The sequence below is a fragment of the Elephantulus edwardii genome, unplaced genomic scaffold, assembly GCF_000299155.1.
Source record: "Elephantulus edwardii isolate Elephantulus edwardi_28Jun2011 unplaced genomic scaffold, EleEdw1.0 scaffold00350, whole genome shotgun sequence".
Lineage (NCBI taxonomy): Eukaryota > Metazoa > Chordata > Mammalia > Macroscelidea > Macroscelididae > Elephantulus > Elephantulus edwardii.
In genome coordinates this window covers 148,575-172,161 of record NW_006400100.1, presented here as the reverse complement: position 1 = coordinate 172,161, position 23,587 = coordinate 148,575, and the positions used below count along the sequence as shown (strand labels likewise).

The window sequence follows — 23,587 nt, the reverse complement described above, 5'->3', positions numbered from 1 at the left end:
TGGGTTGGTAGTGTAACTCCTTACCTTTAAGCACCAAAGCTCCCTAGTTCACCTTACAGGCCTGTCATTTAAAAGTTGAGCCATGGGGGATGAGTCCATTTCTAGACTAGAAGGGTAACTAAGGCTTATAGTATCAAGGGCATAGAAAGTCTTTCATAGGAAGAACAAAGAAGAAACCCACTGATGTTCTAACTACATTTCCATGTGTTGTCTTATTTCACAGATCTGAATATACCTAGAATCTACCTCAGCCCCTTTGTGGACATAAATAAGACCCTTCTGATCGTACAGCACTGTAGCCTAGCTGGGAAAAGACAAACCTGTGGCCATTTGTGATCTTTAGAGCAAAGTGCCCTGTTTCCCACATAGGGATCTTTGTCCTGTGATACTATCAAGAGCAGTATCTTGATCTGGAAGCTGGGTTCCTGAGTGAACTGCCCCTGTGAACCAGTTCCCAGAACAGGTCCAGGGCTGACAAGTGTCCCCTCCCTTCCAAAGAGAGTGAAGAAGAAGGGTTTTTATTATTTCTCTTTATCACAACTATTCATCTGCTCAGTAAATAATCAAAGGAAGCGCTGGTGGCCTAGTGGGCCAAGAGTTGCACTGCCTACACAGAAGGCACAGGGTTAGAATCCACCAGTTGCTCTGCAGGAGAAAGATGAGCAGTTGTGATTTACAACTCTGAAAACCTGATGAGGGGTCAGTCACTTCTGACTCAAACGTCATTAATTGAGTGACAGTAATAGTTACTGTCACTAAATGCCAACATTCTTTAGCAATTTTGTAAATGAACCCATCAGTTCTTGGCTTGTAATTTTTTTCCTTTAGGCTTCTTCCATGCCTCCATTTTTCCATTCTGGAACTACTAATTTTACTATAAGACAAAGATCCCTTTTTCTGAAATGTTGTCATTATTGTGTAACATCGAGTCAGAACCGACCCATAGCTGACCCTCTGGCGGGTTTTTAGAGGCAGTTAATTGCACTGGAGATTTCCCATCCTCCTGTGGAGTACAGTTGGTGGCCTTGAGCCATATGCCTTCGAGATTACAGCACAGCTTCTTGCCACTGGGCCACCAGAGCTCTTCTTTTAAAAAATTTTATTAATTTTTTGTGTGTGTGTACTGTCAAATCAGATCTGACTGGTACAGGAGAAGACTGTTCCTCCTTCTCCAGCAGAGCATCTGGTGGATTCGAACTGCACAAATCTGGGATTGCAGTAGAGCTTCTTGCCACTAGGCCACAGAGCTCTTATTTTAAAATAGAAAACATAAAATATTTAGCTTCAGTTACTTAAAAAGGTCTTGCTTTTGAAATTAAAATATACAAAAGCAGATATCTGTTCTTCTAGCATAAATATTTTGTTGAAAGCTGCCAAGATTAACAGACTGTAAAAAAATTTTGTCCAAGTGAATTCATTTTCACTTTCATTAATTCATAGAAATATTCTAACTATTAAATTTAATAAAGAAATAAGGACTTACTTATCATTGAACAAACCAGCATAAACATTTTTAAAGGTACATTAAATCCAGTTTAATTATATCATGTTGTTGTTAGGTGCTCTTGAGTGGATAAAAAATTCATAGCATCTCTACAAACAATGGATCTGAGCCCTAACCTATCCTGTGCCCTCCAAACCACCTCTACTATATTTGAGCCCATTGTTACAGTGACTGTGTCAATCCAACTCATTGAGTGTCATTTGTTGACCCTCCACCTTTCCAAGTAAAATGCCCCTCCTGTGGAAAATTATCCAGAAATAACTGGAACAGAGAACTGCCAGATATGCAGGCTGGGTTTAGAAGAGGCCAAGGTACTTGGGATATTATAGCTAATTTTAGATGGATCTTGGCTGAAAGCAGAGAGTACCAGAAGAATGTCTGTCTGTGTTCCATTGACTATGAAAGGCATTTGACCGTGTAGATCACAAGAAACTGTGGCTGACTCTAAGAAGAATAAGAATCCCAGGAGGCAGTCATCAAAATAGACTAAGGAAACCCTGCATGGTTCAAAATCAGGAAGGTGTACATCACGGATGTATCCTATCTCCATTCCTTTGCAATCTATATACAGAACGGATCATCCAAGAGGCTGGGCTTTATGAGGATGAGTGTGGTATCAGGATTGGAGGAAGACTCATCAACAGCCTGCATTATGCAGATAACACAATCTTGCTTGTTGAAATTGAGGAGGAACTGAAGTGCTTGCTGCAAAAGGTCAAGGATTGCAGCCTTCAATATGGATTGAAGCTCACCATCAAGAAAAAAATTATTTTCACCACTGAGCCAATTGGCAGCATCATGATGGATGATGAAGACATTAAGATTGTTAACAGCTTCAGTTGAGTTGGCTTCACAATCAACACTCTTGATACCAGCAGCCAGGAAATCAAAAAGATGAATTGCATTGGGAAAGTCGGGTGTCAGGGACCTCTCCAGAGTACTGAAGAACAATGATGTCCATTTGGAGACTAAGGTGTGTCTGATCCAGGCCATGGTCTTTGCAGTTACTTGCCATGCATCAGAAAGCTGGACAATGACTAGGGATGATAGAAGGAGAATTGATGCCTTTGAACTGTGGTGCTGGAGAAGAGTATTGAATATACCATGGACTGCTAGGAGAACAAACAGGTTTGTCCCAGAGAGGGTGAAGCCAGGGTCCTTCTTGGAGGCAAGGATTCTGAAGCTTCATCTAACATACTTTGGGTATGTTGCAAGCAGGGGCCGGTCCTTGGGAGAGTAGAAGGACAGAGCAAGAGAGGATGACCCTCAAAGAGACGGATTGACTTAGTGACTAGGGTAATGGGTAGATGTGTCAGAGACAATAAGCTTGACTCAGAATAGAGCAGGATTCAGAGCGTTGAACATAAGTTTGCTATGAGTCACAAGTGACTCAACAACATGTAACAACAACAACATGCCCAAATTATGTAAGACTTAAGTTTCACAATCCTTGTTTCCAAGGAACACCCTGGTTGCACCTTTTCCAAGACATAAGTGTTTGTTCTTTTGGAAGTCCATGGGATATTCACTCTTCTCTAACACCACAACTCAAAGGAACTGTTTTTTCTTATTCATCTTTAATCAGTATCCAAATTTCAGATGCATAGCAAGTAATTGAAAAGATCCTTGTTTGTATCAGGTACATTTCAGTCTTTAAACTAACACCCTTTCTCTTCAGCACTTTGGAGAGATCCCTGACAGAAGATTTTTCCTACTCCAACTAGTCTTTTGATTTTTTGACTGCTGGTACTGAGAGTGTTGATTATGGATCCAAATAAGATTAATTTTGTTAAGAAGCTGCACTGTAATCCCAGAAGTACAGGGTTCGAATCCACCACATGCTCTGCTGGAGAAAGGAGGGGCAATCTCCTTCTGTACCAGTCAGATCAGATTTGACACAAACAGAAAAATAATAATATAATAAAATAAAATTTAAAAAAAAGATGAATTTTGTTGACAGTATCTATCTCTTTTCCATCAAGCATAATGTTGCCTCTTGGCCCAGTGGTGAGGATTTTTGTTTTCTTGATGTTGAGATGTCATTTGTTGAAGGCTATATAGTCTTTGACTTCTGCAGCAATGCAGTGTTTTAGGTCCTCCTCACTTTCATGTAGCAGGGTTTTGTCATCTGCATAACACAGGTTGTTGATAAGCCTTATTCCAATCGTGATGCCATAAGGTCCAGTTTCTCTAATGATTTTCTCAACATACAGATTGAATTACTGTGGAGAAAGGATAGCCCTTATGCATACCTTTTTTTTTAATTTTAAACTATGCAGTGTTCCCTTGTTCTGTTCTATGTTTGGATATCATATCTAGGAAGCAAAATATTTCATTTTCAAAGCATATATATTTTGTTGAAAGCTGCCAAGATTGACAGACTGTAAAAAATTTTCCTTGCTTCACAGACCTTCAAGGGTCTTTTAGAAAAGTAATTTAAAATATTTTGTCCCTCCATCTATCTATGGTCAACTGATATTCGACAAGGAAACGAAACTTAACAAATGGGGAAATGGCAACCTCTTCAACAAATGGTGCTGCTGGCAAAACTGTACTACTACTTGCAAAAAGCTGAAGCAGGATCCACATCTCACACCATACACAAAAATCAACCCAAAGTGGATCAGATACCTAAGGGTAAAGCCCCAAAATATAAAGATCATAACAGAAAAAGTAGGACCAAGCTTAGAAGGCCAAGATCATGGTATAAAAGGCTGATAAATACAGCCAGAAAAACACAACCAAGAGAGTATAAAATTGGTGAATGGGACTTTCTATAGATTATATCTTTGTATGCAACAAAAACATTTTCCAACAGAGTGAAAAGAAAACCTACTGACTGGGAAAACACATTTGGCAATACTATTTCAGAGAAGGGTCTCATATAAAAAGTTTACAGAACCCTATAGGGCCTCCACAAAAAAAAGACTGATAACACAATTACAAAATGGGCAAAAGATGTGGAAAGACTTTTTCACAGAGGAAGATATTTGGATGGCCAACAGACACATGAAGAAATGCTCAAAATCACTGGCAGTAAGAGAGATGCAGATCAAAACCACAATGATTTAGCATCTTACCCCAGGAGCAGGGGCACAGTTTTACAGGACAACAAGTAGTAAATGTTTGAGAGAATATGGAGAGATAGGAACTCATATATACTGTTGGTGGGATTGTAAAATGGTGTAACCACTCTGGAAGGCGGTTTGACATTTCTTCAAAAAGCTGAACATAGAAATTCCATATGACCCAGCAATTCCACTCCTTGCAGTACACCCCAAGAAAATTAGAACTGAGACACAAATCGAGATTTGTACACCAATGTTCATAGCAGCATTATTCATCATCCCCAGAACATGGAAACAGCCCACATGTCCAACCACAATCAAATGGATTGAGAAATTGTAGTACATTCACATGAATACTATACAACATGCAGGAGCAATGATTTTGAAAATTACTACATAATTTGTGAAGGGCTTTAGACCATTATGCTAAGTGAACTTAGTCCCATAAGGACAAATACTGTGTAAGACCATTATTGTAGAAATAGAAAGATAACTAGTAAAACATATATGAGAATTTTAGGTAGGGAGTGTAGGAGCAGAGGGGTGAGGATGGGTGAGGGGGTAATTATAGGGTCTCATAATTTGATGGGTAGATGGGGGAGTGGGTAAAGGAAATAGCAAAGATCTGGTGTGAAGGACAATGTATACAAACTTTGTAAGTAAAACAGTATGAAATAAGAACTTAAAAAATAAAATAATTTGTCTCTTTTTAAGACCTTGTTACAGAAATCAGAATAAGCAATCTGTTATTTTTCAGTGAATGTTTCAGACGGACTGATTTATATCAGAGTTTCTCTGAGTAGGTACTAAAAATGCAAGTCATAAAAAAGTCACAAGAAGCAGTTTTTATTGGAAGAGAAAAAAAGCCTGAGATTTTAGACAGTACCGTGAAAAATACCAGCCATGGCCCTTAACCTGTTTGGCTTACATAGTTCTCTGATTGGAGGCAAAATCTCAAAACAAAATTAAACAGAAAAGCCACATAAATTCCCCAATCTATGAAGCCCACTCAAAACCCAATCTTAAAAAATTGCCAAACGAGACAAACGTAGGCAACCTAGTTTCTAAAATTATACATGGTGTACAGCAATTCTTAAAAGAGATAGATTCAATTTAACAGGAAAATAGTGCCTAACTAAAAATTTATGACTTTACCTGAGTCTCAGATTGAGGGAGATTGGGTCCTCTGACAAAACCTGAATTTCAAATCACCATTTTCTCCAGAGGAAAGAAAAGACAATACAAACGGGAACTCATTTTCTCAAAATGGCCACTAAAATCAGCATTTACTCCAAATATATTCTGAGTTTTTAATAGAAAGCCTAAACCAGAAAACCAGTAGGGGGGATACCCAGGTTTATTAACTAATGATAGTAAGTATAGACTGAAACTCTGATCTCCCAGAGTCAAATAAAATTTCGGGCAGGGAGTGTGCTGTGGGCTCAGTTGGTGTTTTGTTCTCAGGCTGGCTGCAGTGCGTGAGAATTATCTTGTGGCTAAAGGGCAGCTAAGTGCTCCGGCCCATCTCACGTCCTCTCATGAGTGTCTTTCTGTTAGTGGTGTGTGCCCTAGAGGCTTTTAAGTTGTTCATGCCCACAGAGTTTTGCAACTCTGATGACAGCTGCCTGGCTGACCAACTGGAAGAGATCCATATTGTTCCCTTTCCCCAGTAAGGTGGTCCAGCAGAATGTGGAAACTATAAAAAAATCACTAATGTCACATACAAGCAAAATATTACTGAAGATCATTGAACTAGAATAGTACATAGGTAGGGAACTTCCAGAAGTTCAAGCAGGATTTAGAAGAGGCCGTGGAACCATTGTTGATGTCAGATGGATCTTAGCTGAAAGCAAAGAATACCCAAAGAATGTTTGATTATTGGCTGTGCAAAGGCATTTGTCTGTGTAGATCATAACACATGAGGCTAGCGCTGAAAAGAATGGGAATTCCAGAACCCTTAATTGTGTTCATGTGAAAGCTATATCTAGACCAAGAAGCTATTGTGCAAAACAACAGAACAAGGGAACACTGTGTGGTTTAAAATGGAGAAAAATGTGTGTTAGGGTTGTATCTTTTCACCATACCCTTTCGATCTCTATTCTGAGCAAATTATTTGAGAAGCTGGACTCTGAAGAAAACTGTGGCATCAGGACCAGAGGAAGATTCATCAATAATCTTTGCAGATGATACAACCTTGCTTGCTAAAAGTGAGAAGGACTTGCTACAGAAGACAAAACACAATAGTCTTCAATATGGATTGCATCTCAACATCAAGAAAACAAAAATTCTCACCACTGGACTGATGAGTGACATCATAATAGATAGAGAAAAGATTAAAACCGTTGACGACTTCATCTTACTTGGATCCACAATCTATACACTTGATACCAGCAATCAGGAGATCAAGAGACATGTTGCACTGGAAAAGTCTGCTGTTAAGTACCTTTCCAAATTACTGGTGAGCAGTGATGTTAGTTTGAGGACTAAGGTATGCTTGATTCAAACTGTAATATTTTTAAATCATTTGCTTTGCTTCTGAGAGCTGGACACTTAGTAAAGACAGAAGGAAAATTGATGCTTTTGAGTTGTGATGTTGGAGAAGAGTACAAAATATCCCATGAACTGCCAAAAGAACAAACAGCTGTGTCTTGGAGAAGATACATCCAGTTGCATTAAGGAAAGGATGGGTGTGTTACTAGGAAAAGCTATTCCTTGGAGAAGAGTATCATACTTGCAAAGGTGAGACGATAGCAGAAGAGAAGACCCTCACCTAGATGGCTTGACACAGTGGCTACAGCAGTGGGCTTGAGTGTGTCAGAGATAGTGAGGATGGCACAAAGTAGGACAGGAACATGATCTTTTGTTCATGGGTCAGTATGAGTCATACTCGATGGCACCTAACAACAACCATCAAGACCCAAGACTCAGGGATTCCTTCATCACAACCCTAGATAGAAAACCTGGTTTCTTCCCTTCTGAAGTTAATGCATTCTACCTGTTGAGACCTAGGGTCTTACTTTAAATACAGGGGTAGCTGACATTGGAGCAGTAGAATCAGTGGATCAGAAGTCTGACTCACCACTCCATATTTTGTTTTGTTAACTTAGAAACAGTTGCTTGTTGAGAAGTAATTTTGCTACCTGATGTCTATTGCAAACTTCTAAATACCAGTCAAAAAGAGTGTTGTTCCATTTAAATTATTTAATTTGGGAGCCTGTTCTTTCTGCACAGAGAATGTAACTGGATAAACCACGAGACTCCCAAAATAGCCACTGAGTCTCCAGACTATCCCTCAGAAGATGATGTCAAGCAGACAGAAACTCACACATTAGAGAGCCACGTTCAAGTACCACTTCATATATATGTACTGGGCCCCTGGGTGGCCCCAGAGCTCTCCTTAGATTTGGCATTCCTCATTTTCCAGAAAGAGGTACTAAAATTTACTTGGAAGAAAGAACTAGATCCAACAAAACTGAAACTCAAAGAGATGTGATACAAAGTGGCAGAGCTCAGACTCCAGAAATTATTTAACTTGTGATGACTCCTAAGAGTTCCTGGAACAAAAAGAAAAAGAAATATACTTTCACAGACAGCTTGGAGCTCTTGTTAGTTATATTAACACCATGAGCTCATATTCCTTATATACTTGATAATATAGATTAGAAACAGAAATAATGTTCCATTTTAAAAAAAGAACCTTGTAACTTGCAACAGGTCATTTCATTTCCTGAATTAGTAAATTGAATCATTGTGGGAAATGTAGTGAGAAAAAAAAATGCACATCATCCAGACCATCATCTCAAAAACTATTGTTGATAAAAATAAAAGTGTTCATGGAGGCAGCTAGACTTTTTGGTTTGTCTAGTACCAGAGTCCCATCCTTCACATCCTGGTCGTTGTTAAAAGGACTGTACCTTCCATATCCCACCTCTTGCACTACATACTGTAGGAACAAATCCAGAGTCAGGGGTGAGAACAGACCATGGTTCTGAGGAACCGACACACAATTTGAACTGACAGCATGGTAGTGAGAGTGGGAGGTGGGGGATAGCTTAAATTAAAAAACAAAACAAAACAACAAACAGGAACTCATAGATGCTTTTCTGAGTAGCAGAGCTTTGTGAAATTAATCATAAGGTTAGCATGAGACCCTAGAACTTTCCATTGAAAGACTACACTCTTTTCAAAATAACCAGGTTTTCTATACTTCAGACATTTTGGGTTTGGCAGAGAGAAACGTTTCACAGAAGTCATCTTGCAGGGACCTGTAGAAGCATTCCTTCCCAGAAACAGTTGTGTAAAGCAGGGCATAGACCAGTAGTTTACTGCAATACAAACCACAATCCCTGAAGTTTTACAGAAGTGTAGTTGTGGGTAAAAAGTAGAAGGAAAAAATGGAATCAAATGCAAAATGAGTATAAGTCATACCCAGGTCAACCAGCCTAAATATGCTAAAATGCCCAAGGCTTGGGGCTTTGCTTTCATGTGCTGTAATAGAAATACCACCAATAGCCACCAGAAGGGCATCTTTAACAAACTAATTTCATGTCTCCGTTTAGGAGCCTGAGTTCAGGTTGTCAGCTTTAGGAAAAGGGGCTCTCTTCTTTCGCTCTCCCCCTGCCTCCTCGCTCTCTGTGTCAGTGCTGGAGGAAGATCCCTATGGGCTTGTGATCCTGGGTTTCTCCTGGTATTGACTTCTTTCTTCTCTCATCTCTGCTAATTTCTTGTCCTAATCTGGTCTTTTTATATCTATCCTGTAAATTATTTCATCTGTTTTCAGTCTTTTATTGTGTCCCTGTTGGTCAGAATCTATTCAGTGGTGTCTAACAACAAAGAAATTGACTCAAAACACAGCTTATGCTGTTCCTCTCTCATTACCATAACAAAGACAGCCCATTCTCAAATGGGATTTTAATGATTGGCATTGAAATCAGCATTTACACCACATAGACACACATTTCCCCCATATTCTGCCATTTTGATTTATTAAAACTATAGAATTCAAATTACTGAAGAATCATTTCTCTAATACTTTTTATTTTTAAATTTTATTTCAATTTAGGTAAAAGTCTACAGATCAAATAAATTTTCCATTCAACAATTCACATCCTTTTTTATTTTTCTTGTTGTAAACCATTGACTCAGATCCAACTGGTACAGGAGATATGGAGATATCCCCTCCTTCTCCAGCAGAGCATCTGGTGGATTCGAACTGCGTGCTTTGGGATTGCAGCACAGCTTCTTCCCACTAGGCCACCAGAGATTCTCCTCACATCTATTTTTGTTTCATGCCTCTGATCACAGTCCCCACAATGTCGTAAGCGTCATCTCAACAACACATATTCTGGGGCAACACAATTTAATCCATTATAGACTATGGATGACAGCTACCCTTGTGTCTAAAAAGTAAGACTCAGTCCAGGTTGATACTGTGGGCCTGTCCCCATCTCTGTCATCAGTCAGAGTTTGAAGGCCAGTTGGTTGAGGCTGTTGAGCTACTATTCCATCTGCGTGGTAGAGAGCAGCCATGACCCTCAGTCCCTAGAGGTGCATACAGATGCTTATCATTGCACTGATGTGATGCAGCTGGCCCACCACAGAACCATATATGTCCTCTGCCCATGTCCCCAAGGAGGTGGGGACTGACCAGTTTGATTGTCTTTCAGTTTCCAGGTTGGAGGAGCGGGAGTCAGAGATGAAGAAAGAGTACAACGCCCTGCACCAGCGACACACAGAGGTATGGGGTTTGCCAGGCTGAAGCCTTGGGAGAGCCAGGCAGCCTGTCTCAGCCGAGCCTCAAGGCATGCTTTTGCCATGATACCCATGGTGGTTGACGTGGTCCCTCCTCACAGATGATCCAGACGTACGTGGAGCACATCGAGAGGGCCAAGCTGCAGCAGGTCGGCACCAACAGCCAGACGGAGGGCAGCCTGCCCGGGAGGAGGTGCGCCAAAGAGGGTGTTGGCGGGGTTGGGGTGCAGCACTACTGGAGGGTAGCACTACTGGAGAGAGGACAGTGCTAGTTCAGCCACAGCTGTGCTCCTGGCAGGCTGTCCCTGGGGACAGGTGAATGAACAGGCTTTCTTTCTGGAACTTTCCAACCTCAAGAAGAGGGTCAAGCTGGTGTACATGTGTGTATGGTTCTCCCAGAGCCCTCATGCACTCACTTCCTCCCAGGAAGGTGGTAGATGCCCTTCACATGCCAACTCCAGGATGCTGAGTGGGGGCCACACCTCTGGGCATGGTGTGGGGAGGGTGACGAGGGAGCTCGGGCCCTGTTTCATTCCCAGCTCAGACTGCCTTTACCTGGAGAGAACCTTCCAGGTCCAGCTCCTTCTGTGTCTTCTGTGCCCTTCTATTAACTGGGAATCAGAAGAGCCACAGTCAAGGAGGGAGAGTGACAGATGGCTGTGAGCACGAGGTCCCCCGGCTCCATGGCCTCCTGGGGAGGAGGAGTCTGTGGTGGGAATTCTGGGCCCAGCACAAAAGAGCTGGTGCTGACAGCAACCCTTCTTGGTGGAGTGGACCTGCGCCAGCCTCCCCTCCCTCCCACCCCCACAGTGGGCAAATTTGTTCAGTTCATGTCCTTGAGAATCCTTGGATTGAAATACAATCCAAGGCATAGGTGAAGGCCAAACAGAATTCAAGAAGGGTGGGCAGGAGACCACTGCTTGTGGATACTTCCTCCTGGGGAATCAGACCAGAACTGCTGTGGATGCTTTGGTGCTATGAAGGCGGTGTGCTGGGGAAGAGTGATTCCAGGCCCTAAGTTTTACCCTAGAGTCCTTGTGAGAGTCCAGTGAGGTAATAGGTCAATCATGACTGGGTTCTGTGAGCTGTGAAACCCTGTGTAGAAGGTGCATTTCTGTGTTGAGACACTCAGCTGAATAAAAGCCACTGGTGGATTATGGAGGACCACTGCACCCACCCTGGGGGACAGAGGACCACCATCCTACACCCTAGGGGACAGAGGACCACTATCCCACACTCTAGGGGACAGAGAACCATGCTCCACACCCTGGGGACAGAAGATCACTGCCCCGCACCCTGAGGGACAGAGGACCACTCCTCCACACCCTGGGGGACAGAGGACCACCACACTCACCCTAAGAGACAGAGGACTACGGCCCGGCCTGCCCACAGAATTTCTGAAGCTGTTCATCTTTATGGGAGTGAACTGTCTCACCTTTCTTTCTCAGAGGGGCTGGTGGGCTTGAACCACCAACCTTCTGAGTAGCAGCCATTATGCCACCAGTGTTTTTTGGAAGAAACTCCAAGATGGAGAACATGGATCGGGAAGCTTTACTTATCAGGCCAGGAGGTGTTCTCAGCACTGTGAAGCCCCACTTAGCCCAGTGGAACTCAAACACTAACCCCAATTTGAACCTCTATGAGCTGAGCAGAGATTGGTGAAGGATGGGCCTGAACTGACCACTACTGAGTGCTGGCTCGCTGATCAGGGACAGTGGCATCCAAGGCCTCTGGCTAGCTCCCCACTGGCCATTCTGGAAGCCATCCTTGCGGGAGGGGGGTCCATTGAAGGCCATAGGGCTACACACAGGGAAGTAGGTGGTGTGGTCTCTGGGCTCAGGCCTGTGGGCAGTGGAAAATACTTGGTCCTAGGCCCCAAGGAAGGAAGTGCCTAAGGACAGAGCCTCTGATGGAAGGGGCGAATCAGTATACCAGGGAGGACTCTGCTTCCACAGTGTTCCTGCCAGTCAGCATCACAGCATGAATCAGACTTGCTGATGTGGGGACCTTGGTGTGTTCCCTCCTTAGTGGATCTGGGCTCTTCTCTTGCCGGCCCTAGTCAGACCTTCACCTGCCTCCCCTGCTTGTCTGTATAGACAGATGGGCCTGCCCACCCATGTGCAGCAGCAGTATTAGCCAGCAGATCTGGCCCCTGGCAGAGCTGGCTCACCAAACACAGTGGCCCCTGTCTTTCTGAGGAGATCGGCCTTCACTGCCTGTCCTGTGGAGAAACTCATGAGCTATAACTGGGAGCCCTGGTCCAAACTGGCCTTCACTGGGGTGCTGTGCCATGGAGGAATGCCCTGGCCAAGTGGCCACAGAAAAGTCCCTGTTCTATTAGCTCCCATGGGTCACTGTGGACAGACTGAGAAGTAGCAGTGGTCACAGTGCTTGCATGGTCCCCTCACTGCCTGAGCCGTGGGCCTGTGTCTGCTGCAGCCATGTTCACTAGGATGGTAAAGGCAGATTCCTTTGGCCGAGGGATGGGTAGAAGCAGCCGCCTAGGCCCTTGTGGGACTGATTCAGGTGGGGGACGCTTCATCCTTTGTCCTGGGAGGAAACATGTGGCATGATGTCTGTCTGGAAGCAGACTCCTGCCTACCCACAGGCCCTGGTCGGTTGCTGAGAACCAGCTGGCTTTTCCTCCACTGCTGGCTGGGCCCATGTGTTGTGGAGAGAGTGTGTGAACCCTTCAGTGTAGGGGGTGTGCTCTGTGTCCCCATGTTTGACCACAGCATGTTCTGTGTCCTCATGTGTGACTACAGTATGCTGTGTCCCTGTGTATGATCCCAGTGTGCTTTCCATCCCCATATGTGACCATGGTGTGCTCTGTGTCCTGATGTATGACTGATGTGCTCTCAGTCCCTGTGTGTGACCATGGTGTGCTTTGTCTCCACGTGTGGCCACAGCGTGCTCTCTGTCCCAGTGTGTGATCATGGCGTGCTCTGTGTCCGTGAGTGTGACCGTGGTGTATGAGCACAACATGCTCTGTGTCCCTGCATGTGGCCACGGAGTGCTGTGTCTCCACATGCAGCCACTGACCACAGTGTGCTCTGTGTCCCTGAGTGTGATCACAGCGTGGCTGTATCCTCATGTATGCCTACAGAGGGCTGTGTTTCCTTATGTGGCGACAATGTGCTCTATGTCTCCACATGGGACCATGGCGTGCTCTGTGTCCCTGCATGCATGTGACTCCCCCAACCTGCACAGGATGTGGTGATGTGCTGACTGCGTGCTAATCTGTGAGTTGTGTGTGCTGTGTAGTCATCACCATGTTGTCACCTCTGTTGACACTACAGGTGGTGCCTGTGTCTGCATCACTGCATGCCCATCCCTCCATGTGCACACATGAGCAGACGTGAGCTCCACCTGCGTCTCTAATGGTGTTTTCTCATCTTGCTCCCTGTGCTGTCTCTCTGGACCCTGTCGTGGTGTCCTGCCTGCAGCCCTCGCCAGTCGTGGAGGAAAAGGTAAACTGCGCCCACTACTCATGGGGCCATGGCATCTCTGACAGCCACAGGGGCAGGGGCAACGGGGTCCCTAGGGTGATGTCCTCTCATCTGACTAATTACTAGCCTGTGGCACTTGGTTGCCTGGTGAGTCCTTGAAGAGGCCACTGGGTGGGATGCCACAGCAGTGAAACTAGAGAATGGCCTCTCCTCGCCTGGGACTGGCCCCATATGCCACCCTCAAGTGGCCTGGGCACAGCCTCACATACAGTCATATGGGAAGAGCCTCACATATGCATGGGCCTTTGGAGGACCCTCTCGTGATCTGGTTTAAGCTCTGCACAATCACACATGGCTGGGCATGGTTTCACACATGATCCCGTTTTGGGACCCTTGACCAGGTAGGAAATCACAAACGGCTGGTCATGCTGTTATATACTGTTCTATGGTGGGATGCCTCGGCCAGGCATGACATCATACATGGCTGGTCAGTGTCACACAGTCCTGTTGTGGGATCCTTGGCCAGGCACAGCATCGCATATGGTCTTGTAGGAGGAAACAGAGACAGGACTCCTGTGTATAGCAGAGATTATAGTCAAAGGAGAGCAGCTAACTCCCCAAACTTGGGGACCAGTCAGCCACCATTGAGACCAGCAACCCAGAAATGTTTCTCCTCTTGTGGGGAGAAGACACTTGAGACAACACTTGTGAGGTTTACCTGCTTGGTGTGATGACACCAAGATATGATGACAGTTGTCCATCAGGGATGGAGAACCCCACAGTAGCCAGTGACGGAGAGGTGGACGAGAAGCCTGGACTGGAATTGTCTGTATCGTGTCTTGCAAAGTCCTGGCTGTGCTCACCTCCCTGGTGGACCTTGCCCACTATGAGGCTAGGCTGCTGTGGACACTGACTTCTTTGGAGATCAGCTTAGGTGGAGCTCAAATAGTAAGGCCCAGAAGCATCAGCAGATTCGGAGCCTTTAGACAGTGATGTCACTCCTACAGTCGAAGCATCTTTAAGTTCAGGAAGCACAGGACTGATGAGTGAGGATGTGGGGAAAGGTAATCCGCATGTGGCAGTGGAGAAGGAGGGTGGCAGTTTCTCCACAAGTTAGGCACAGACTCACCATGCTGCTTAGCAATTCCGCTCCTGGGTATGTGAAAGCAGGAACTCAAATACATGCATACAACACTTCCAATCACCCCAGTCATCACTATATGATGGATAAACACAGAGTGACCCATCCACCTAATCAAATAATAATCAGCATAAAGATTGAATTCATGCTACAGTGTGAATGAACCTTGAGAAAATGTTTCTGAGTGAAATATGTCAATCACAAAAAAGACTGATGTTGCATGATCCCCTGTATAAAGTATATGGAACAAGCCCTTCACCCAAACTAGATGATGATCCATGCTGAGCACCTCATGGAGGATTTTGCAAAGGACACTCAGAACCCTCTACAGAAAATCCTCCAGAAGTCCCCCAAAGGAGCCCACAGACAACACCCCTACAGATAAAACACCAGAAAACCACCCCCCAGAGTCCCCCAGAAGAATCCCCAAGGATTCCACAGAAATCCCCCTGCAGAGGACCCTCACATAGGACACCCCTTCAGAGGATCCCCCAGAGGACTTCACGCATAGAAGATCCAAGAGGACCTCAAATAAGACCTTACCACAGAGGATCCACCAAAGAAAATCCTCACAGAGAATCCTCCCACAGAAGACCCTACCATGGAAGACCCTATCACAAAGCACCCCACTGTAGAGGATCAGACAGAATACTCCACAGAGGACCTCAGAGAAGACCACAGAGGGTCCCACAAGGTCTCATAAAGTACCTTATATAGGGTGAGGTATGTGATGACCAGAGAGGCTCCTCACAGGACCATTCCACAGATGCTCCCACACAGGATTTCACAGAGGACCTCAGAAAAGACCTCACAGAGGATCCTACCACAGAACACCCCAAAGAAGTCCATCTGAGCACCCCACAGTGGCCAAGGCTCTCTCAGCCACAACTCTGCCTGAGGAATGCAGCCAATGTCTGGGCAGTGGGAAGCACACCCTTCCCTGCAGGTCCTGTTTTTGCCATGGCCAACCCCTGAGCTGGGGCCTGTTCCAGGAGCGGCACCCTCACACTGCATAGGGGTCTAGATGGGAGGTCCCACCCACTGTCCCTCTTGGATCATCTACACCATCACCTTCGCAGCCCCCCAGATGTCCCTGACTGAGACCCCACCCAGTCCTCTGACATCTGGCTCCTTAATTTCAGCGCTCATGAAGTGTCAGACCAGCTGAGTGGAAACTCTTTCTGAAGGTTCTGCAGCTGAGTGTGGAGAGCTCTCATCATGGCTGCATGCTCCTACTGACCTCCTCGCAACAGTCCCCCTGCTGTCCAGTCCATGCCAACTCTCCATGGCCCTGCATAGTCGGGTCCCATGGTTTTAATTAGAGGATCAGACTGCCTCATCTTTGCTCTGAAGAGTGGCCAGTAGGTTCTTTCAGTTCACAGCCAAGCACCTCACCCTCTGCTGTGCCCAGGGCTCCCTTGGCCTCCTCTGGTGACGTCATCTGTAGGAAGTCACGCCGCTAACCCCAGGGTGGCCCCTCCGCTGGTTTGAATCCATCAGCCACTCTGCAGGAGAAAGGCAGGCAGGCTCCTCCCATGTGATTGAGAGCCCCAGAAACCTGCTAGAGGGTCAGCTCCAACTTGACAGCAGTGAATTTGAGTTATGTGAGCAGGTGTCTATTTCAAAGGGACACAAACTACAGGGACAAGTGTGCCCTCACCTCAATAGAAGCTGCTCCTTTGACTGTGAGCCTTTCTCTGAGAAAGACTGGGAGGGGGCCCTCACAGGAGGCCTCACCCCCTCTGTCCTGGCTCCTGACCTACATGGTGAGCTTGTGTGCACCGTGTTAGTGTCTGGACATCCAGAAAGATATGGGGTCTGTCTTGCCACTGTCTAACGCCCACATCCTCTCTCCCCACACCCCAGCAGGAAGGAACGCCCCACCTCACTGAATGTCTTCCCCCTGGCCGACGGCATGGTACGTGCACAGATGGGGGGCAAGCTCACACCTGCAACGGACCACTGGCACCCGAGTGACCGCGGCCAGCTGCCAGCCAGCTCCAGCTACCAGGTTTCGTAGCCGTGCTGCGGGCGAGGGCTTCCTTGCCACCAGCCTCCACTGCTCGTCAGGCAGGCCCGCTCCATGCATGTCCTTTGCCCGAGGTGGGCAAGGAGGGCAGGGTAGAGGACTGCTGTCCCTGCATGGGCCCTTCTGACCCAGGCAGTGTCTCCTGCAGCCAGGATGCCCGCTGCCTGACCGTACTCCGAATGCAGTGTCTTCAGCCTGGGGGACGTGCTCTTGTGCATTGGCCTGTCCTTTCTGGGAGGTGCCCAGTCCAGGGAACTGAGGGTCCTTCTCCCTCTTCCTCTGTCCTGTCTGCTCTTCTGAGGTGACAGCTTCTCCATGCCTGAGCTTGAGGGTGGAACCCCATAGGTGTGAACTGTAAGCAGAGGTCCCTGGTGTGGAGAGACAGTGGCAAGGAAGGCAGGGCTGAGGCACGTGCTGTCCTGGGGTGGTCTCCGTCCGCCAGTTCCTGTGGTGGTGACAGCACACACAGCAGGAAACACGAACCTGTAGGCCTGTAGTTGGGGAAGTTCTCTGGAAGCTTCAGTCCTCCCCCCACTGTGTGTGAATGTCCTCAGCCTCATGGAGGGTCTTACCACCCGCAGCTCTTGTCAGAAAGTGACCCTGATCTGCTGTTCTCTGGGTATGCAAGTCTGTGGACATCCCAGCCCCTCACCCAGCAGTTATTGGACAGCACTTGGGGGCTAGTGTGGAGGCAGTGGGCCTCTGGGAGCCGGTGCTCGGGCGGTTGACCTGGCTGCGTCGTCTGAGGCAGATGGCCACACGCTCACTCACATACACATGCACTTGTACACTCACTCATGCTCACATGCTCATTTGCTTACTCATGCATATTCGTGTTCACACTCACTTGTACTTGTTCACATACAGTGCTCACAAATCGTCTCACAGCTCATGTGGTATCACACACACATTCTCAGTGTGTGTTTGCACACTCAGATGCACTTACATGATGAAGCCTGTGAGAAAGGTCTATGTCATTATTGTTTGAAGAACCTCCATGAGTGCAGGGAGCCCACCTGGCCTCTCTGGGTCTGGCCTGATGGCCTCCTGCCCACATGCAGTGGACATCCTGTCACCACCTCCTCTCTTCCCCTTTGTTTTTCTCTGCTTACTCTTTTTTTTTCTCCCTTCCACGCTTATCTGAAAAGAGTCATCTTACAAAACTGTATTCTTTTATGTTTTAGCTCATGTGTTTCATTTGACTTGGATTTTTTGTTTAATGATCACGTTTAAGTTTTTATTTCATGCCTTAGATTTTAAAGTTTTTCTAATTTCTTAATTTTGTTTTGTCGTTCATCATTCTGTTGTGTTGTGTTTTGTTTTTGTGTACTGTATTTTCAGTGTTTTAACCAAACAGTTGTGGCTACTCATGGTGAGGAATGACCGCTAAGATTTGGGTTCTTTGCATTTGGAGGTCACTGCTCCCGTTGATGTTTAGCAGGTTGAGAGGTTTGCCTGTAGGTAAGTGGTGGCCAGGGGCAGTGTCCCGTGGGTAAGTGGTGGCCAAGGGCAGTGTCCCGTGGGCAAGTGGTGGCCAGGGACAGTATCCTAAGGGTAAGTAGTGGCCCTGTAGGAAGACAGCATTAAGGTGTCAAGGGATGTGCTATCACACCTCAGAAGTCCCCTCAGCTCCTCCCAGGCCCGCTCAGCACCCACAGCCCCCAGTTAGCTCCTTTTGAGCTGGCTGGGGGATGAAGCTGTTAGGAAAGGCCTAGAAGCTGTCCACTTCCAGATGTAGGCCCCTCTTTACTTAACAACGCTCCTCATGCCTCCTGTACTTCCTCATGTGGCAGCAGAGGGCCATACCCTATGAACCATGGATGGGGTCAGGCAAAGGCTGTGGGCACATGACTAGGGAGGCATGAATCAGCGTGAGTTCACCTGGTCAGCTGAGGTGCTGGGCATGAAGAGGAAAGGGGTTCCACCCCTTTCTAATGGGGTGTGAGCTGTCCGCACAAACCCAACGTTTATGCAGAGCTTCTTCCTGTGAAGCAAGGTGCAGGCTCAGAGCGGTTATCTAGGGCCATCTTGGTGCTGCAGGCTGCTCACTGGCATCCTTGGCCCCTGCCTACCAAACGTGGGTACATCTACCCTGACTGTGTCAGCCAAGTGTCCCCTGAGGCAGTGCTGCTGGAGTCTGGCCATGAATGGAGCCAGACCGAAGCTTCCAAAAGTCAGCCCATGCCCAGGATGAGGGCTGTCTGCCTAGAGTGTGGTAGTGACCATGGGGTGGGAGGAAACCACAGGCCTCGAAGCCTGGACCATGCTGTTCATCCCCTTCAGTGCCCACACGGGTCAGCAGTCCCAGCTATGGGAGAGGACTGACCTGAATCCGTCCTTTGCATTGGGAAGTCTGAAGTCTGGCTGCTATGATGCAGCCACATGTCCTAGGAGTTGGTCCTAGCTGCTCCCACACCCTTCCTGACAGAGAGGAGGTTCTCCCGCATTCCTGGTTCAGATTGAGGTTAGACCATAGGCTGGAGCCAGCATCTGTGTCCACAGAGAGCAGGGGACTAGGGCAGGGCCTACATTAGAGATGGCCCAGCAAGGAGCAGGCCTGCATTGGCTGTGCTGACAGCTGAGTACCGGAAGCTGCCCTGATTTAGGGCAGCCCCTCCCTTGGCAGGAGCCATGGGTTTTGCATCAGCATCTGCTCAGAAAGTAGCCTTCCTCCCTAGTGATGTCATGGCTGATGCCATTCAAAAATCGTGGCTACATCAGGGCTGCTCCCTTTTCCATGGCAGTTTTGTGATTGTCATGGAGAGTGATGGTTATGGTGATGGTGGCAGAGCTAGGTGGCCGTGGTTGGCATGGTGATGGTCAGTCATGTCCAGCATCCTCTGTCCAGGTGCTCAGCACAAGGACCATAGAGGCCACCCTGCTCACTCTGTGGCCTCTGTTCGACCTGTGGAGTTCACAGTAGCCCAAAGCCACGTCAGGTGGCAGCTGCTTCTGGAAAGCCAGAGTGACGGGGCCTGACAGACCCCTTCTAGACACCTCCTTTGCCAGTAGCAAGGATTCTGGGTCCCAGGCATAGGTGGCTGTGGCTGTGATGACCCCATGTGGCCTCCTATGGACAGACTAGCTGCTGAGGAGATGCTGCGACGAGTCCTTCTTGTGCTTGTCCCAGTGTCCCCACAATGAGATGTCTGAATCGGGCCAGTCCTCAGCGGCCGCCACACCCAGCACCACCGGCACCAAGTCCAACACGCCCACCTCCTCGGTGCCCTCGGCCACAGTGACGCCCCTCAACGAGAGCCTGGAGCCCCTGGGTGACTACGGCGGCAGCACCAAGAGTGGCAAGCGGGCTCGCGAGAAGCGCAACAGCCGCAACATGGAGGTGCAGGTCACACAGGAGATGCGCAATGTCAGCATAGGTGTGCCCCGCCACCAGCCCCACATGTTCACCTGTTGCCTTTCACCCACCGCTAAAATCTCCCCACCACAGCCTTCCTTCCCTAAAGCCCCTACCACCTTCCTCCACTCCCCCAGCCTTCCCTCCACCTAATTCCAGCCACCCCTTCCTGCCCTCCACTGCCTCTCCAACTGGCATCTCTAAGAAGGAATCCCAGGCCAGCCACTTGTGCAGAGCAGGATTATGGCAACTGCCAAGTGTCCTGTTGCACCAGTCAGCACCCTCTCCTGTCCCATGGGTCTAGGCAGCCGTGACAGCCTGGCTACTGAGGATGACTCCTTATGACCACCCCCTGGCAGGGGCAACTCTAGTGGTGGAGGGCCACCATAGACGGTCCTAAATAACCATGCTGTGTCCCCAGGGATGGGCAGCAGCGACGAGTGGTCTGATGTCCAGGACATCATAGACTCCACCCCTGAACTGGACATGTGCCAAGAGCCACGTCTGGACCGAACTGGCAACAGGTCTGTCCCTGGTCCCTGGGTGGAGGCGTGTAGTATAGAGAGTTCCCAGTGTCCCCAAGAGGGAGAGGCCTTTGATGGCTCTGGATGGAGGGTCCCTGATGCTCCCCAGGTATAGACAAGGCCCCCAAGTAGATAGGATACTGAGGTATCCCAGGGTAGAGGTATCCTTAGTAGTCCCTAGGTATAGAGGGCCCTGGGTTGGACAGGATTCCCGGATGGAGAGGATATTGTACTGGGTATTCCCAAGTGGAGAGGGTCTCTGGTATCCCTGGGTGGAGGGAGTCCCTGGCACACCTTCCCACTGCTTGGGTGGGGGAACATTGAGTTGGGCCTGACTTCCCTCCAGTAGAGCAGTGCTGGCCTGCAGGGTGGTGGGCTCAGGGATAGGAGGATGTGACATCCCAGTGGGCTCTGCTCTCTAACTGCTCCAATCCCTCCCTCAGTCCCACCCAGGGTATTGTGAACAAGGCTTTTGGCATCAATACTGACTCCTTGTACCACGAGCTGTCCACTGCTGGGTCAGAGGTCATCGGGGATGTGGATGAGGGAGCTGACCTGCTAGGTAAGAGCGAAGGTCTTCACTGCACACTCTTCCCCATGGGGCTATGAAACGGCTATGGGCAGAGCTGCATCCACAGATTTCTAGGCATGTATCCACATTCCTTAAGTTTACAAGATACATCCCCTACACCTACAACTCTTACCCCACCCACAGTTCGCCTCAAGATTTATCCACACCCCTCACATACCTCACTGTGGGGTATTCACCACAAGGTATGTCCACCTCCCACCTTCCACAGCCCACATCAAGATAGACTCACATGTCCCAGAGTTCATCGTGTGATAAACCCTCATCCCCACAGTTTACCACAGACCCATCAACTCTCCTACAATTCACAAGATACACTTATACCCCTTACGACTTACCACCTCATTGCTATGGGGTCCACCTATGGGTCCCATCACATCTGGCCTGGGCCTTGCTTTTTCCTCAGCTGCAGGACTTCAGTCAGCCAGGCGGCCTCTGAAGAAAGCACACCTGTGCACTGGGCTGTGGGGCCTGTTCTCTTTCTGATCTCCTCTCACCATGTCTAGTGTCCAAATGGAGGCTCCCTCAGCTCCCTGCAAATGCACTGTCTCTCTGGAACTTCTTGGCATACACACTGGGGAGTTGACAGGCCCTGCCCTCATGCAGTCCTTCCATCACAGGCTTTGGTGCTATCCATGAGTGCTTTGTCACTTGGGACCCAGGACTTGCCAGGCTTCTTGCTTGTCAGTCAGTGCTGAGGCTTGCTGAGCGCTGGCTCCTGCCTCTCCTCCCACAGCTGGTGGCCTCTTTTGGGCTGTGGCCTCCAGGGACTAGTTCTAGGTGTCAGCCCCCTTTACCTCCACCTGAAATGGAGTCATCCCAAGCAGAAATGGTAAAAAGAGGAGGGAAAGGGGAGTCGCTTGGCAACTCTGCTTGAAGAGTTTTCCACAGATGAGGAGACTCAGGCTCAGAGGAGTTAGTTACACAATGTGGCTGCACCATTTAATTATACTCTGAAATTCAAAGGCAGGCAGATCTGACTTCAAGGTAACTTTCATTGTTTCTTGTCAGGCTTGGATTCTGACTTGGTTCTTTCATGCTGAAATACCAATATTACAGATTTTACCAATATTACCAAAATAACAGAGATACCACTAGGAGGTGGCTTTAGCAAACAGAAATCTATTTTTTCACCATTTAGGTGGCTAAAATCCAAATTCAGGCTTGTGAGTCCGGCTTTCTCTCTCTCAGCTCTGGAGGAAGTTCCTTGTTTCCTCCAACATCTTGGCCTGGTGTTTTTTAGGGATCTCCAGTGTCTTGGCCTTTCCTGTGTCAAGGAGCCTCCCAGCACAGGGGTCAGGGTCTACAGTCAGGGACTCCACTCCTGGCCGTTGCTTCTTGGTGGGATGAAGGAGCTTGCTCCCTCAGACTGCTTTCCTCCTCTTCTGTCTCTTGTGAGGGGAACTCTGGTGGCCTCTCTTGTCTCTTGTGAGGGGAGCTCCCTGGGGAATTATACTGCTAACCCAAAGGCAGCCCCTCTCTGGTGGTTCAAATCCACCAGTGGCCCCACAGGGTGGAGATGGGCAATCTCCTCCTGTGCAATTTACAGCTTCCTGAAAAACCAGTCAACTATGAGTTTGTTCAGACTGGAAGGCAGTGAGTTCCCTCTTGTGAAATAAAAGGTGTAATGGGCCACACTCTAAGGAACTTTCCTTACACTGGAGCAGGGCTGCCACAGGATGATGGGTTGGTGCCAGTGAAAAGAGAATGAAAATCTTGAACTGAAGACATATGTTGTTGTTGTTGTTGTTATGTGCCGTCGAGTCGTTTGCGACTCATAGCGACCCTATGTACAACAGCCCTAAACCCTGCTGTATCCAGTGCCAATCGCATAGCCTCTGACACACCCATCCCAATTACCCCAGTCACTGAATCAATCCAACTCATAGAGGGTCTTCCCCTCCTGCGCTGTCCCTCCACCTTACGAAGCATGATGTCCCTCTTCAAGGACCTGTCTCTCCTTACAACATGTCCAAAGTATGTCAGGCGAAGCCCCAGAATCCTTGCCTCCAAGGAGTAGCTAGTTTAACCCTCTCCAGGATAAATCTATTTGTTTTCTTGGCAGTCCATGGTACATTCAATACTTTTCTCCAGCACCACAGCTCAAAGGCATCAATTCTCCTTCTATCTTCCCTAGTCATTGTCCAACTCTCTGATGCATAACAAGCGATTGCAAA

At 47.7% G+C, this 23,587-nt stretch overlaps 1 protein-coding gene across 1 annotated transcript in view; it reads left to right on the top strand.

Annotated features, from left to right (window-relative positions):
- MAPK8IP3 (mitogen-activated protein kinase 8 interacting protein 3) overlaps nt 1-23,587 on the top strand; it is a 78,938-nt gene that overhangs the window by 29,466 nt on the left and 25,885 nt on the right. The window contains exons 3-8 of the mRNA XM_006901901.1: nt 10,239-10,309; nt 10,425-10,516; nt 16,780-16,924; nt 20,073-20,319; nt 20,719-20,821; nt 21,265-21,383. Of these exons, the coding sequence (XP_006901963.1) occupies nt 10,239-10,309; nt 10,425-10,516; nt 16,780-16,924; nt 20,073-20,319; nt 20,719-20,821; nt 21,265-21,383 (777 nt within the window). The remainder of the gene's footprint in view (nt 1-10,238; nt 10,310-10,424; nt 10,517-16,779; nt 16,925-20,072; nt 20,320-20,718; nt 20,822-21,264; nt 21,384-23,587) is intronic.